This window comes from Vombatus ursinus, unplaced genomic scaffold (genome assembly GCF_900497805.2).
Source record: "Vombatus ursinus unplaced genomic scaffold, bare-nosed wombat genome assembly UNPS02014818.1, whole genome shotgun sequence".
Lineage (NCBI taxonomy): Eukaryota > Metazoa > Chordata > Mammalia > Diprotodontia > Vombatidae > Vombatus > Vombatus ursinus.
In genome coordinates this window covers 47946634-47963679 of record NW_020954596.1, presented here as the reverse complement: position 1 = coordinate 47963679, position 17046 = coordinate 47946634, and the positions used below count along the sequence as shown (strand labels likewise).

The 17046-nt window shown below is 37.2% G+C and overlaps 1 protein-coding gene across 2 annotated transcripts in view; it reads left to right on the top strand.

The window, feature by feature from the left end:
• Positions 1 to 4468, top strand: part of TMEM156 (transmembrane protein 156) — a 50109-nt gene extending 45641 nt beyond the window's left edge. The window contains exons 6-7 of one of the 2 annotated variants that reach the window (XM_027836163.1): positions 7 to 123; positions 3815 to 4468. In XM_027836163.1, coding sequence (XP_027691964.1) covers positions 7 to 123; positions 3815 to 3819 — 122 coding nt within the window. In that variant the 3' untranslated portion in view covers positions 3820 to 4468. Of the gene's footprint in view, positions 1 to 6; positions 124 to 3814 lie in introns of those variants that run through there. The other variant, XR_003566806.1, reaches the window with a different exon arrangement.
• The last annotated feature ends 12578 nt before the right edge of the window (positions 4469 to 17046 follow it).

The window sequence follows — 17046 nt, the reverse complement described above, 5'->3', positions numbered from 1 at the left end:
AACCAGGAGCCACCAAGCAGAGGGGGCCCTCCACTTTCATAGGGGCAAAAGAAGCACTTCCTACCATATCAGAACTAGAACATTTTTTCTACAGTGAGTCGGAAAGATCAATATACACAGAGAGTGAGTATTCAGTTTTTTGTTGCCAAAGTAAGTGGGTAAAACTATGTATATTGTAATACTTCAAGAATTTATGATCCTATCCCTGTGAGTACTCCATCCCCCACACAGGTAGCTATTCCCCAGGCTTATAATTCAGTATAATGAGTTATTATGGCCTCCAAGCAACCAAAAAACAAACGAAGACCATCAGTGGTGACTATCTTTCTGGTGAAAGGCTTCCCTGAATTTAATTAAGCTGGCTCTTAGAAAGACTGTCATGCAGCCTATCAAAAATGCAGCTAGAGTGGATAAAGCACCGGCCCTGAAGTCAGGAGGACCTGAGTTCAAATCCGGCCTCAGACCAAAACACTTGACACTAGCTGTGTGACCCTGGGCAAGTCACTTAACCTCAATTGCCTAAAAAAAAAAAATGCAGCTAGAGTTTTTCAGACCTGGGCAAGCTTCATAAGAGACACCAGAGGGCAAGCAGTGATAAACTTCAAATCAACTTAAGACAAATTCAGTTGGGGTGTGTGAATGTGTGTGTGTGTGTGTGTGTGTGTGTGGGACGAACCAAAGGTTCCCAATACCTTTCCCTAGGAGCAGTGACAGGGGAACGTAATATGAAGCATGGTATTGAGGAGAGAGGGGATCAACTAGGGTCTGGCAAGAAATGCACCACCCAGTAGTTTCCTATTTTAACAAATTATTCTTTTAACTAGATATCAAGCTCAAATGTTTCCATGATGCTTTTATGAATCACAAATGCCCCCTAAATTTCAGTGCCTCAGTGGCAGAGCCCTGGTTGCACTACCCTAGTAACAGCTTTATGCCCAGTTGTAAAGAAGGTGAATTTTAGTATGTATAAAGTGGATTTTTTGTTATTCTTTCTTAGAGTTTTCTTCCCAGGATCCATAGCCATAACAATCTCTACTTCCCAGGTGTTAGTTATGAGTTCTCATGAGCATGTTTCAAAACAGTTTCTACTGCGCAGTTACAGGAGATATAGGGGTGAAGTAATGTAAAATTGTGAGGCTATTGCTGGCAATATGCTTTCTTTGTCTGTTGCCCTATAAAGCAAGTGGGCACTGGTCAGTGACTGGGGACCTCCTTAGGGGTGAATGTACAGGCTGGAATGCTGTGCTTGGAAAAGGGAATCTGTGTGTTTGCCTCAACCAGCCCCCATTGAGGTTTTTTTGTTTGTTTGTTTGTTTTTTTAGGCAACTAGGGTTAAGTGACTTGCCCAGGGTCACACAGCTAGTTAAGTGTCAAGTGTTTGGTCTGAAGCTCAATTTGAACTCAGGTCCTCCTGACTTCAGGGCTGGTGCTCTATCCACTGCACCACCTAGCTGCCCCCCCCATTGAGGTTTGAGGGGATTTAGGGGAGTGCACAAGTTGTTCTGGTCTCGATTGACCCCATTGAGATGGAGGGGTAGTTGCCCTTCCTTCATGCCAGCCCCTGTGAGAAGGGTTGTTAGGGAATGCTGTACGAGTTGGTGCTCCCATTATCAACAAACTCCTTTTAAGAAGACTAAACTAGGATAAAGTAAGCTTATTTAACCTCTTATAATGACTCCATTTCTGTCTTCCTGTCTGACCAGATCAACAGCGAACCTGTTAATGAGAGAGGTGTTAGAAGCCTCCTGAGTCTCTTTCCTAAGAAATAGCATAGTCTGTGTATTCACTTGTCCAACACCAGAACTCAAAATGTTTCCAGCTTCTGTAGTTTGTGAGAAGCCAAGGTCACCTCCAGACCACAGTGAGGTAACCGTGTAGCACTATGGAGGAGAAACAAAGCTATGTTTTACTCAAAATTACATTTGCCATGTGGTCAGGCTACAAAAGGTAGTGACCTTGGAAAACCAGTTTCATATGAATTAGATGACATGAAACAAAATCAATATTTCTTCAGAGTGCCACAACTGATCGATAAACTAATCTTTTCGTTTGTTAAACTCCATGTGTCCCTAAAGACTTCAATTCATCCCTGGGTGGAACCATCATTTTAGATTTTAAACTGCATACTAATGGTTGCTTATGTCAAAGGGTAAGGAAGGGAGAATATGTGTAATATTCACTAAGGATTTATTTTTTAAAAGCATTAAAAACAATTTACTAAGTTCTCCAGCCTGAAAATCCAGATGAATATATATCCAGTGCTGCAGTCAGCAGGTTTCATAGGAGAATTTCTGTGGATCTCTGTTCCCAAAATAGAAAGCAACCTTAAGGATATAGATCTATGGCCCATACTAGTGAGTTAGTTAAGTGCCTCTGATTATAGGCTGCTTGATAGCTCAAGAGATTTATGTAGGCCCACATCATTGAATAAAATAAAGTGTCTAGGCTCAGAGCTTAAAAGGATCTGTCACTATGTTAAATTTAAATAAAAATTTTAAATAGAAAGTCTGCACTATAATTTCAACACTCTTTGGCCTGTCAGGTGAGTATGATTTGCTTTACGTGGTGGAAAGTCTACTGTTTAGGATTATGGGCAAATTGATTTTTCATTCCTCAGTTGTGGAAGAATGAAATCAGCTGTGGTCAGTTGTGAAGAGGATTTAATTATGGGGATCTACATCCCTTACTCTTGTGTCGTGAGAAAAAATCACGGAAGCAGATCTTTCTTTGTGTAAGAAGGGCTGAGCCCAGAGTGTGAACAGTATGGCTACAGCCGTAGGTTAAATATCTGAGTGCAAGAAGACAAAAACTCTGAGCAAATGTTGTCAAGGAATTATTCTTAGGCTTCAGTTGCTCAAGTGAAAGACTTTGACTAAAAAATCCTGAGATCTGCAAGATTTGAGGGAATGGGTGAGTCAAATGTCTTGGGAGAGCCCAGAAATAAAGTGCTGCCAGAGGCTTAGAAACCCCTGTGCATGACTGAATCCAATAAGCAGATGGCTGTTTCAGAGCAGGCCTACAGGCTTCAAATACACACTTGGAGAACAATGTGAAATCTGGAACTGTCTCGACTAACAAGTTCCCTTAGTTTAAAAAGTAATAGACGCAGTTCCATTGAAGTCCTACTAATAAATCTGTGAGATTTACAGGATAGATAGTGCCCTAAGGAGGCATTGTATTTTGTACTCCTTTAGACTCAAATGGAATGGATTGGAGTATTTAGAGCTGGAAAGGACCCTAGAGATGACTTGTCTTTTGTAAACTGCCTTTTCTCTAGATGATCAAACCTTGTAAACATATTTTGGATTCACTCCAGTGGAAAAGAGATTGGACTGTCTGACTCTTTAGCACAGTGACTTTGTTGATTAAATCTGAGGAACCAAATACCCACTTAGAAACTTTGGTTTGGAGACCAAGAAGGGTCAGAAAAATTCCTAAAATACGAGAGTTTCTAGGGGAAGAAAATTTCTTGTGAATCTACTTGTCAGCCATCATGAAGGTTGAAATTAGAAAAAAATTAAGTCTTGAGAATATTGTCGGGCTGTCTCTTATGAAATTCTCAAAGACCTTTCATTAAACAAAGGGAGGGAGGAGGCTTTTTATAGCTTGTGATCTTGTGTAACCAAGGCAAGTGAAATAAAATTGAACAAAAGAGAACCAGAAGGTGAATCCCAATACTGAAGTCTCTCTAGATTAATAGTCTAAGCTTAGTAAATATCCATCTCTAAATTATATTTAATTAGAATTACCAAATAAATTGTATATAACAAATGCTTTGTATGAATAATGTTTTCCTTATGATTGCCTTTCACAGGTTAACCTTTTGAGAAAATCAAAGGAGTAGACTGAATTTGGACAATTTGGACTTTACTTTTTGGAAAATACCTGTGTTTTTTCTTTGTTGGAGAATATGCACCCTGCAAATATATTGTATCTTACTTAGAATATACATGAAAGCAGTTAAAGAACTGAATGAACTACTGAAAACATATCTAAATAATAACTATTGACCCTTAGGAAGAAGGGAATTGATATTTCTTCGGTAAACTGAGTTGTGGAAAAGCTGATGAAATACAAGGAATGATAAGAGAATTTTTATTATCTTTATTAATCACAATACAGCTGATGGTGACCTGAAGATTTCAACTTTGAAGAACCAGAGATTTAATTGATAACATTCCAAGAAAGATCCATGTTTCTGAGGTTTGCTTCTTCTCACAGTCCCATGATAACTAGCTTGTTAGTCTTCAAAAACAGTGCAAATGCCTAATTCTGTGTTTAGGCTTCTGCCGACTGATGCAATGGAATTGTTCCTACTCGGCAAATTATTTATGGACTCATCTGTTGTTTATTTGTAAATCTATTTGCATTTCTAAATCTCATCAATTTGCTTAGATTCCTTTTGGGCTTTGGGATATTTAAAAACCCAAAGATGCCTACCAAAAATAAATTTAAATTAAATGCTTTACCACTGGTATCAACTTCTGTTCTTGGCAAAATTCTGCAATGCTGAAAACTAAAGGAATAGTTTGTTAGTGTTTGCAAAAGGAAACTAAGATTATTAAAAAGCAATATGGCTTCATCAAGACCAGGTTGTGCCAGACTCATCTCACTTCTGACACATAGTAGGTGGTTAACAAATATTTTTTTAATTTAATCTCAGCCAGTCAGTAAACTTTTACTAAACACTCACTATGTGGTATGCATAATGTTAAGCCCTGAGTTACCAAAGAAAGGTAAAAGGCAGGCCCTGCTCTCAAGGAACTCACAGTCTAATAGGTGGGACAAAATACAAACAATTATGTACAAACAAGTTGTGTACAGGTTAAATTGGAAATTATCAATAGAAGACACTAGAATTAAGGGAGTTAAGGAAAGGCTTCCTGCATAAGGTGGGATTTTATCTGGGACTTGAAGGAAGTCAAGGAATCCAGGAGGTGGAGATGAAGAGAGGGAGTATTTCAAGAATGGAAGACAGCCAGTGAAAATACCTGGAGTAGGTGTCACTGGATTGAAGAATAGAGTGTATAGAGTATAAGAAGATTGGAAAGGCAGGGGTGGGGTGAGGGAGAAGGACCAGTATGAAGGGCTGTAAATGTCAAACAAAGGATTTTATATTTGATCCCAGAGCTTCAAGACTGATAGTCATGGGAATGTCAAAGACATCATAAAATTAGATTTCAACATATCATTTTACAAATTTTCTAATACGTTCCTTATGTACAGGGTAGAGAGAGATAGCTTAGATGATAGTATGGCTAGATGGATTCAAAATCATTATATGACCAGTTGGTAGCCATTGATGAGGTGATGTCCCCTTGGAAGGTATTTTCTAGTGGAGTGCTCCAAGGATCTGTCCTCGTCCCTGTGTGTGACATTTTATCAATAGCTTGGATAAAGGCACAGAAAGTGTGCTCGTCAAATTTATAGCTGATACCACAATGGGAGGGATATATAACAAACTGAATAATGATAATCAGGATCTAAAAACATCTTGAGAGGCTGTCATTGTGAGCCAAACCCAACAGCATGCAATTTTAGAGACAAAAGTACGAAATGTAGTATAGGAAAGCACAGAGAGACACCAGTTCCTGGAGAAAAGAAGAGGTGTTTTTTTTTTCCAGTGGACTGCAAGCTCAATATGAGTTGGTAGCATGGCACAGCCACCAAAACAAAACAAACAAATAAACCAAATTCTGTGCTAGGCTAGCCAGCTAGCAAGTGTCTGGGACAAAATTTGAACTCAGGTCTTCTTGAATCTAAGTTCAGTTCTTTATCCACTGTGTAGTGTTCTTTGTTTTCTGTGGAAGGCAGTATGTTACAATGGAAAGAACACTGGCTCTGGAGACAGAAACTCTGGGTTCAAAGTCTGCCTCTGACATTTACTATCTGTGTGACCTTGGGCAAATCCCTTAATATCTCTCGGCCTCAGATTTAGCATCAGCAAAATAAAGAAGTTGAACTAGCTGCCTCTGAGGTGCCTTCCAGTTCCAGATCCATGATTATAGGGCTTTCGAGGCCAAAACTGAGAATAAGGGGGTGGAAGCTGAAGAGAAGTAGATCTCAGCTTCACAGTGGGAAAACCTCGCTGACAGAAAGAACTGTTCAAAGGTTGGGCTGAGTCATAAGCTAGTGGGCTCTCCCTCCTCTCCAAACAGAGGCTGAGTCATAACTTTTTGAGGATGTGAAAAAGGAATTCTTATTCATGTAAATACTGGGATAGATGGCCTGTCAGGTTCTTTCCATCTCTGAAATTCTGTCAAACTGCTAATGAGTAAAATTAGAGTCAAAGCCAAGGTATCCTTATCGAGTGTCACAGTGAATAGAGTGCTTGACAGGGAGTCAGAAAGTTGTTGTTGAGCCATTTTTCTGTCGTGTCCAACTCTTCATGACCCCATTTGGGGTTTTCTTGGCTGAGATCCTGGAGTGGTTTGCCATTTCCTTCTCCAGTTCGTTTTAGAGATGAAGAAACTAAAGCAAACAAGGTTTTGTGACTGGCCCGGGATCACACAGATAGTAAGTGTCTGGAAACAAATTTGAACTCAGGAAGAGGAGTCTTTCTGACTCCAGGCCTAGCACTCTGTCCACTGTGCTACCTAGCTGCCGGTTAAAAAGACTTGCGTTCAAATTCAGCCACAGACACTTATTAGCTGTGTGATCCTAGGCAAGTCACTTAAACTGTCTGCCTCAGTTTCTTCATCTGTAGAATAGGGATAATAATAATAATACATATCTCCCAGGGTTGTTGTCAGGATCAAATGAGATAATATTTGCAAAAATACTTTTCAAATCTTGAAGTATGACATAAATGACATGTTGTTGTTATGATTATTACTCTATTACGATTCTAGTAAATCTCTTTCAACTACGCTCTACTTCTCCACTTTTGCTTTCTAATCACTGCTTTCTTTAAAATCCGTCTCCATCTTCCTCTGTCCTTTTCTCTCAGCCAGAACTGTTTTATAGACGATTTGCTGCAATATGTTTAAAGTTCTCGTGTTGTTGTTGTGTTTTCAAAACTGACAAATTGCTTTGAGTTTAGAGACCTGTTGTCAGAAATAATCCTTTCAGGGATTTGGCATTTGGAAAATATAGGCATCAGTTTGTGTTCTTATAAGTAGCTTTTCATCTTCAAAGCACTCTATAAATGTTTATTCTCTTCCTACATGAAATTCATATTTGGGGGGAAAATGGGTTTGCTTTAGGGGAAACATAAGTTCAAAGGGTCTCAAAGCAATTATTTACTGCCTTTGAATCCTGCTCAACCTGAATGTATGTGTTCGGCAAGCCTTTCTTTATCTTTGGTTTACACAGATAGATGACTTAGTTTTTGTCTTCCTTTCAATTCTTTCATTATATGGTACCTATGGAAATAAAAGACCCCACACACTGACTGGGTTTAGAGGTGGAGAACACAGAGAGACATACAGACAGAAGCTAGTCATTGGTTTTCCCACTGCATAGGTAAGATGTCAGGCAGAAGGAAGGAGATGGATGAATAAATAGGTTAACAAATAGTACAGTTCTATTTAAATACAGGCCAAATTTGCTTTTGTTTAGCACTGTTGCAAAGAAATGTCCCATATAACAAAGGCATGTCTATGCCACATAATAGCAATATTTTGTTGACTTATGTGGAAGCATATTTTTAAAAAAAACACCTTTTTTAGTTCAACTGAATATATTTGAAAATAATATTCCTCCAGTCTAAAACCTTTTTCATACTTTTCTCTTTAGGAAAATGTCAGTTTGAACATTTATCTCTCTAATATAGAAATGCTTGAATTTATAATAATGTTAAGTGGGAAAAGATTGTTTCTGGCAGATATGTGCCTAAAATGCAGGGTGTTTTATTTGTATTTTTTTTTCTTTTACACCTAGTTACAATGCCTCTTTACAACAAATACTTCCCCGAACTGTTGAAATGGGCTCTTACTTCCAAGCATGAATCCCAGATAGAGATTGCCCCTGTGATTTCACTGGAACTCCTTGGTGAGCAAACTCTTTCTACCCGTATAACTTGATCACTTTTTTGCAATTTATAGTGTTGGAGAATTGCCTAGACAGATCACCCAAGATTAAGATACTTTTCTAAGGTTGCACAGATTGTATATATCAGAGGCAGTAACTGAACCCTCGCTTTGAAGCCAGTAATCAGCTACACCAGATGTATCAAACATGGGCCCATTGCAGCCTACAGCACTCCTGAGTGTGGTCTGAACCAGGTGAAGATGTAATTGAGAAATGTTTCACAAAATAAATAAGAACACAATAAAACAAAGATAAATTACATTTTAAAACTAAGTCAATATAGAACTTACAGAGATCCTTATGTCTAGGTTAGTGGCCCCCATTTCTATTTAAGCTTGACTTCACTGAACTACACCATGCTGCCAGACTGATATTCCTACATTTTTTTTTACTCTTTCTTTTGTAGTTCTTCAGTCATTTCAGTTTTGTCTGACTCTTTGTGACCTTATTTGTTGTTTTTTTTTTTTTTGGCAAAGATACTGAAATGGTTTGCCATTTCCTTTTGCAGCTCATTTTTACAGATGAGGAAACTGAAGCTCCATGATGTTAAATGATTTGCCCAATGTTACACAGATGTTGTCAGATGCAAGCTTTGAACCCAGAGAGCCAGGCAGTGTTTTTTCAATTGCATCATGATATCATCGCCATCTTCAACAATATTCAGTGGCTCTCTATTGCCTCCAGGATAAAATATAAAACCCATAGCCTGATATTTCTGGTCCCTTGCAGTTGGACTCTAATCTACCTTTTAAATCTTATTTCACATTACTCCCCTTCATACACTCTCTATTCTAGTCCATCTTCCACATCTATCCATTTACACACTTGGTTTTCCATGTCTAGGATATATTCTTGCCTCACTTCTGCCTCTTGGACTCCCTAGGCTTCTTCATGTTCAGGTTCATCTCCTAACACAAGAAAGACCTTTGCTAAATCACATAGTTGCTAACTCTCTCTTCCTTTTAAATCATTATATGTTATTTTGTATATACTCATCAGCATAAATGTTGTTTCCCTCCAGTAGAATGTAAAGTCTTCATGGGCAGGGATTATTTTGTTTTTGGCATTGTATTCCTATCCTTCAGCAAAGACTTGCACATAATAAGTGTTCAATAAATGTTGGTTTAATTAATTTGAAGTATAGGCATAACCACTTTTAGGACATCTTATAAAGGGAAATCTCTCTTTAAGTATGGGTAAGACTAGATGACTTGATGAATTGAATTCAATAAGTTCTCATAGGTGTTCATAGAGGGGTAATAATTAAACCTGTGTTTTTACTTGCCTAGGGGACTCCAAGGTGAGGAACCCCTCTCTACCAATATATATTGCTACCTTCTTTTTAACTTATATGAGAGAATTGCTTAGAGCACTAGGAGGTTAAATGACTTGCCCAGGGTCATGCAGCCACTATGAGTCAGAGGCAGGAACCTGGTTTGTTGTGTCTCTGAGACCAATTCTCTATCTACTCTGTCATGTAGCCTCTGTGAATCTCCCTCTATTTCTTTAATGCCTCATATTTGTTGATTCATATAGGGAGATATTCTATAACATGCATATGTCATGATTCATTTGGAGGATTGTTCCTATCTTGGGTAAAATGACTGTTAATGCCAAGTGTAGTTCCATTTTGCTGAAGAGAACGTTGGGTTGGAAAACAGTAGTCTTTCTCTTTTGTTTTAACTTTTAACGTGATTTCAACTTAAATTTCAGTCTTATTGTATAACATTATGGTTGCTTTGAGGAAGAATTAAGATTGTACTTCAATCCAATATATGAAGGCCTTCAATGATTCTTTTAAGAGCAATAAACCTATTGAATTATTTCATACTGTTCGGTGCTTATCACTCCTGCTCAACGTTAATTCCTCGGTAGTGACTGACCAGCTGCAATATTAACAGTGATCTCAATAGGTGAAGACCAGTTGAGTGACAGACTGGGAGTCGTTTAGCAGCAAAGGCAAAGCTTCTTCAAGCATGACTTCTCTTCATAAAATGTGAAGTAGTCATTTTGCATTCCTCACTACAGACAAATTAATTGGTTGAATAGCTTTAAAGGGGGGGAAAAAGAAATTTCAGATTCTTTATGTTTGGTTAACAACATTTAGTTCTCATATTTTAATGGTCAGGCCATAGTGTCAGGCACTATAAAATATACCAGCAGGGACTATTTCATAGTCACATTACCATCAAGGCTGTAAACAGAGCAGGTTAGAGTTATGTCTTTCATTTCATTGATGGAAATCCAAACTTTGACAAGTAATAGAAGCTCACAGATGCTTCATGGGTTAAGAAAAATGCTAACTCATTATGCTGTCTTGGCCCCAAATGGTGGAATACATTTTATACTTTATTACAGGAAGCAAATGGTTTTGGCAATACTGGGTAGATTACAGACCCATTTTTGTACTTTGGGAAGGGTATTAGTATTCCAATTCATTATCTCCCATGACTTTTCTTTATTTCCCATTTATTATTGCCCCTCGGAGTATAATGGAGCTGTTTGGCCAGAGTAAAACCTTAAATTCATTCTACCCTGACACATTATTTGTGTCTACAATTTCATCATAAATTTCTAAAGAGAGACAGAAATTGCAGATGCAGGGATTCAAATTCCCTGGTGTTGAATTCATCAAAATGAACAGATTGTAAACTGCCCATTGGAAATATGATATATAGCAATTCAGCATCATGTTAATACTTCATAGTCATGGTCCTTTATATTTATATGTCTTTTCTCTCCAGAAGCTTTCTGAAATTGCTTCTGTAGTCATTATGTATCCCAGAACAATCCACATTTAATAGGAAGATTATAACGGTTGGTTGGCTATGTATCTTAGAAGCCTTTTTCATTTAGCTGCTGTTTAAAATTATTATTTCCCCTTTTGGGGTCATCTCTTCACATGTAACACTTTTCTCTTTGGAATTATTGTACCTTCCTGGGGAAGGCAAGGAAGTAAATAAAAAATGAAGGAACTGGTTTCACAAAAAATCTTGATGTAAGAGAAAGCTGGAAGGGTAATAGAGACTGAAAATATGATTTGTTTTCTATCAAATCTGGCCCTAGGTTAAGTGGAATGAAAGTCCTTTCCAGGAATCATAGACAGAGGAACAATTCCTATTTGATTGCAAACTCCCTGAGGTAGAGATTATTTTCTATTTTGTCTTGATATTTCTATACCTCTATGGCCTCATACATTTTGGAGGTGAAGGAGGTCCAGATCTATGATTTCATTAGTATGGGAATTCCTAGGGTAGAAAATCTATTCAAATCCCCTAATTTTACAAATGAAGAAACCAAAGCCCAGAGAAATTAAATGACTTTGCTCAGGTTAATGAAGGTAGGGTCAGAGGTGGGATTTGGATTCAGATCTTTTAATAAAGAGTGGGAGAAAAGAGAAAGAGGAACTGAATAAGAAAAAGGGAATCATGTAAATGAGTTGAAAGTATTGGACTACAGAAGTAGATCAGAGGCTGAATTTATGGAGAAGAAATTTGGTAAAATTTCAGAGAAAATGAAAAAGATGTAAAGGAGAACAACCTCAAGGCCCACATACTTCTCCAGTTTCTAATTTTTTCTTTCAGATTGAAAGAGGAGCAGGATTAAGGAAAACTGAAAAGGATAGAAAAGGATTAAGAGGGACCAAGGAAGATTAGAAAGTAGAATTTGAAGAATAAACTCCAGAAGGATAAGGAAAAGGTAGTTGTCAAGACTAAGTAAGGCAAAGAAGAAAATGTAAGTGAGAAAATTAGAGGGTAAAGAAAACTGGTGAGTGAGGTACATTGATGGAACCAGTAGAAGATTGGTTCAAGGCTGAAAGAAAAGTGAGTATGGCTATGGGACCACTGAAACTAAAGAAATCAAATTGAGTGAAGTTGTTAAGTTATTAAAAAGGTGATAATTGGTTGTAAATTGCTCAGGGTTGAGGTGCAAATACCCAAAAATATTTTCAAAAAATACCGAAAATCTCACCCATTATGGAAAATAGTTAATGGTGTGATGACTTGTATTGAGTGTGCAATATTTGTATTTTTAATTTCTATTGGAGTTGAGTGACTGTTTTCTATAAAGGTACTATAGTATCCCCGGACAAAAATAAGGAATAAGGGTAGAGTTTGGGAAACAGATTATAAACTTGGTACTGAAACATCATATTGTAGTGATAGGGTACGTGATATAATAGTTATGAAGATAATTTCAGTTATATAGACACCTGCTGGAGCTCTCTGCCAAAAAAAATAGAGCAGCTAATAATTTCTTGACTTGACTTAATGATAATTTGACTTAGTGATAATTTCATCCTCCAAAAACTAGAGGGACTAACAAGGAGAAATTCTATTTTGCATCTAATTGTCATTAAAATGGAAGAGCTGATTGTTGAAATAAAGACTATGGAAACCCTAGGGAGAAATACCTGTTCTCTTCTGCAATCTGTGAAAAGAGAAAGAAGAAATCCATGAATAATCTCTCCAGCTTTGAAGGTCCTGGGGTGAATTCTGGGTCAAGTAAGAGAATCTCAGGATTGCCCCAAGTGCCAGCACCTTGTACTTTGTGATGTTTTATAAGAAATTCTCAAAAATATTCATTTTCAATATCTAATCCCTTTGAGACCAATAGAAGAGACAGGTCTGTCAAATGAATCAGCAGCGACTATAGTGCTGACATAATCTTATTACTTTTTGTCTGATAGCTCCAGGGGAGAAAAATGCTCTGTGATCTAGGTCAAGGTAAGTACATCTAAATGCAGAACGCAGGATTCAGTCCCTCTACACCTAGCCACTGTACTCAAGTTGTTTTGACTACAGATGCTGATCATGTTACTGGAAGTACCATTAATAAAACTAACTATGCATGTTGTAGTCATTTAGTGTAACAGAAAAAAAGACCTGTGTAATTATGTAGAAGACTAATTGAATAGGTTATTTGAGGAATTCAAGAAAAATGAAAATAACAGCTCCTTTATTCAGCTTTGTTCAATAGACATAGTACACAATCAATTGTAAAGAAATGGATCAAGTCAAATCAAGTCAAGGCATTTATTAAGTGCCTAGTATGTGCTAAGATAATAGGGCTACAAGTACAAAAAGTGAAACAATTTCTACTTCCAAGGAACTTACATTCTAATGGGATGGGGGAGGAGGAACAGATCTAGTTATAGCATAATACTTCCGGAAAAAAAACAAATAAGTCATTAACTATGTGCTCCCCTTGCCCTGGCCTCTACAATTTTGGTGAAGCAATCTTTTTTAATTAATTAATTTATTTATTATTAATTTTCAACATTCACTTTTATAAGATTTTGAATTCTAAATTTTTCTTCCTTCTCTCTCTTTCCCTCCTCCCCAAGATGGCATGCAATCTGATATAGGCTATACAATTATATTAAACATATTTCCACATTAGTCACGTTGTAAAAGAAGAATCAGAACAAAAAGGAAAAACCATGAGAAAGAAAAAAAAACAAAAAAAAACAAAAGAGAGAAAATAATATGCTTCAATCTGCATTTAGACTCTATAGTTCTTTCTCTGGATGTGGATAACATTTTCCATCATAAGTCTTTTGTAATTGTCTTAGATTAGTATTAGTATTACTGAGAAGAGCTAAGTATATCAAAGTTGGTCATCACATTATGTTGCTGTTACTATGTATCATGTTCTCCTGGTTCTGCTCATTTCACTCAGCATCAGTTCATGTAAGTCTTTCCAGGTTTTTCTGAAATCCATCTGTTCATCATTTCTTATGGAACAATAGTTTTCCATTACATTCATATACCACAACTTGTTCAGCCATTCCCTGATTGATGGGCATCCTCTCAATTCCCAATTCTTTGCCCCCACAAAAAGAGCTGCTATACATATTTTTGTATATGTGGGTTCTTTTCCCTTTTTATGATCTCTTTGAGATACACACCAGTAATAGTATTGCTATATCAAAGGTTATGCACAGTTTTATAGCCCTGTGGGCATAGTTCCAAACAGCTCTCCAGAATGGTTGAATCAGTTTACAACTCTACCAACAATGCATTAGTGTTCCAATTTTGCCACATCTTTTCCAACATTTATAATTTTCCTGTTTTGTCATGTTAACCTATCTGATAGGTGTGAGGTGGTACCTCAGAGTTGTTTTAAATTGCTTTTATCTAATCAATAGTGATCTAGAGCATTTTTCATATGACTATAGATGGCTTTAATTTCTTCATCAGAAAAATGCCTCTTCTTATCTTTTGACCATTTATCAATTGGGGAATGGCTTGTATTCTTATAAATTTGACTCAGTTCCCTATATATTTGAGAAATGAGATCTTTATCAGAGACACTGGTTTTAAAAATTGTTTCCCCAGATTTCTGCTTCCCTTCTAATCTTGGTCGTATTGGCTTAGTTTGTGCAAAAACTTTTTAACTTAATGTAATCAAAATGATCAATTTTGCATTTCATAATGTTCTCTATCTCTTGTTTGGTCATAAATTCTTCCCTTTTCCGTAGATCTGACAGCTAAACTATGCCTTGCTCTCCTAATTTGCTTATAGTTTCATGTTTTGTCTAAATTGTGTACCTATTTTGACTTGGTGAAGCAATCTTAAATATAATTGAGAGAAATGATTCATGTTTGGTAAAACTTTTTTCAAATCAACTCTCATGACATTTTGAACTTTGATCACCTAAAAAAGATGTGATGAAGTATAATTTTGGAATACAGAGAACTGCTTTTGATAACGTGTTTTTAAAGCCCATTTTCTGAAGCAGATTAGTAAGCAATACTTGGAAAAAGCATTTTGAGACCTAATAGTATGAAAGTAGGGTATATCTAAGAGTAACACTAAACAGACACATTTTCCATTATAGAACACTGATTTGACTATGAGAAGAAATATTTTCCTGAAGGAAAGACCTATTTAAGTTTTGTGTAATTCACAGCACATAGTTACTCTTTGTGGAGATGTTTTTCAGGAAATAAGAGGAACTATATCTTTATTCCAAATTTTTTTGTTAAGTGGATGCTCTGAGGTGCTGTGTCTAGAACTATCAGGGATGACCTCAAACTGAACATATCCCCTTTTGGTTCCAGTACAAATTGAGTATAGCCAGGGTATGTAGAAAGTAACCATTGCTTATAAAATTCCGGGTACTTGGTGGGGGAGGGGAGGGCAATTGACTTTAAAATAGTTAGAGGGCAATCTCTGATGCATAACTCTGTACCCCCAGTACTTTCCAAGCATGAGTGCCCCTTCTTTCACCCTTGAAAATATGCTGCCAATGTAGTTCTTACTGGTAGAAAGTTCCTGTTATTCCACTTAGCTAAACACATTATTCACATAAAATTGAACTTAGGAACAGAGTTTCAGAGTTGGAAATGACCTTAGAGATCCCATAGTTCTGCTCCCTTATTTTACAGATGACAGAACTGAGACCTAGAGAGGTCCAAGTGACTTGTACAAGGTCACAAAAATAAGTAGCAGAACTGGAATTGGAAACCAAATCATCTGACCCCAGCCCAATGCATTTTCCATTACACTATGGTGTTCAAAACATCTTTGTGAACAAGACCCAGTAAAAACAAGTAGTTATTTTGTCAGCAGGAGAGAATGTTTCCATTGAGGTGTGCTGCTTTAATGTCCACCCTCTGTTGAACTCTGCTCATTAAACCTGTAAATGTATGCACCAATACCCAAGAGGAATTTTTCTTGAATACATTTTACTTTGAATTGGAAATATGCTGTTAAAGGTTTTCACTTAATAAGGGTAAAGCACAGAGCACATGCATAATTTAGACAAGTGGAAATTTTGCATTAGATGCAAGAAAGAGATGGGCATCCTTGTTCAATGTTGATGGCTTCAGAGAAAAGTAAGCCAAACACATTTAAATCCAAAAAGGATTACTGAAGAAAGAGAAAGTGCCAGAGGAATAAATCCTGGATACGTTATCTATCCAGTAACTGATTGTCAGAGTGTCAAAACCAAGATTGCCAAGATCTTCATCTTGAATGTTACTGACTTGAAAGGCACAGAAAAACAGATAATCAGGGCATAGCAACTGGCTGTGTGATTTCATTGGCAGAGAGGCCTCCAAGTTGAAGAATTTCCCTTTGCCAATGCAGGTTGGCACTTTCTCTGCAAGTTATGGTCTTAAGGACTTGCTCACGGCACTGAGATTTCAAATGACTGGCCTAGAGTCACACAGCCAGGATGTGTCTGAGGCAGGGCCTAAACACAGGACTTCTTGACCCCAAGGCCAGCTGTCTATCTGCTATATCCCACCTCCTTTCTCTGTTTAATAGTAACAATGACAAGAGAATCACAATAAAGAACATGTGGAGCGGTCCAGATCAGCTTCGGTGGATCGAATGCCTATGCCAATTACATCATAGATCTTTCAAAGTTTCAAAGTAAATGATAAATGGAATGAAGGGAGTGTGATTGCTAAAAAGGATAGTTTGAGAAGTGACTGCATTTTAAGTGATTCTTCACTTTATAATCAAAAGGCATAAAATCAGATCCCTGGAAATTGTTATGCATTTGATTGCTTGCCTATTGTCAGTAGGAATATATCTTGAAGTAAAATAGTTCTTTTAGAATGATGCATCACTTTTGCAATTCCTGAATAGTTATTTTTTTTTTCTTTTCTGGATATCAGGTGTTAAGGCTGCATTAGTTATTACTGATAAAAGTCGCACTTGACCATGGGCTTGAAAATCTAAGTAGTGAAATCTTGCTCTTGGCTACAAGTTTCTTTTAAAAATTTCACACTTAGGGGCAGCTAGGTGGTACAGTGGATAGAGCACTGGCCCTGAAGTCAGAAGAACCTGAGCTCAAATCCAGTCTCAGACCAAACACTTGACACTTACTAGCTGTGTGACCCTGGGCAAGTCACTTAACTCTAATTGCCTAAAAACAACCCCCCCCCAAAAATGTCACACTTAATTAATTTAATGTCTGTAAAGCTCTTTGGAGCTACAATACCTTACACACAGCAAACATGATTCTGCATATATTCTTCTCTTGCTTGTACACTGAAT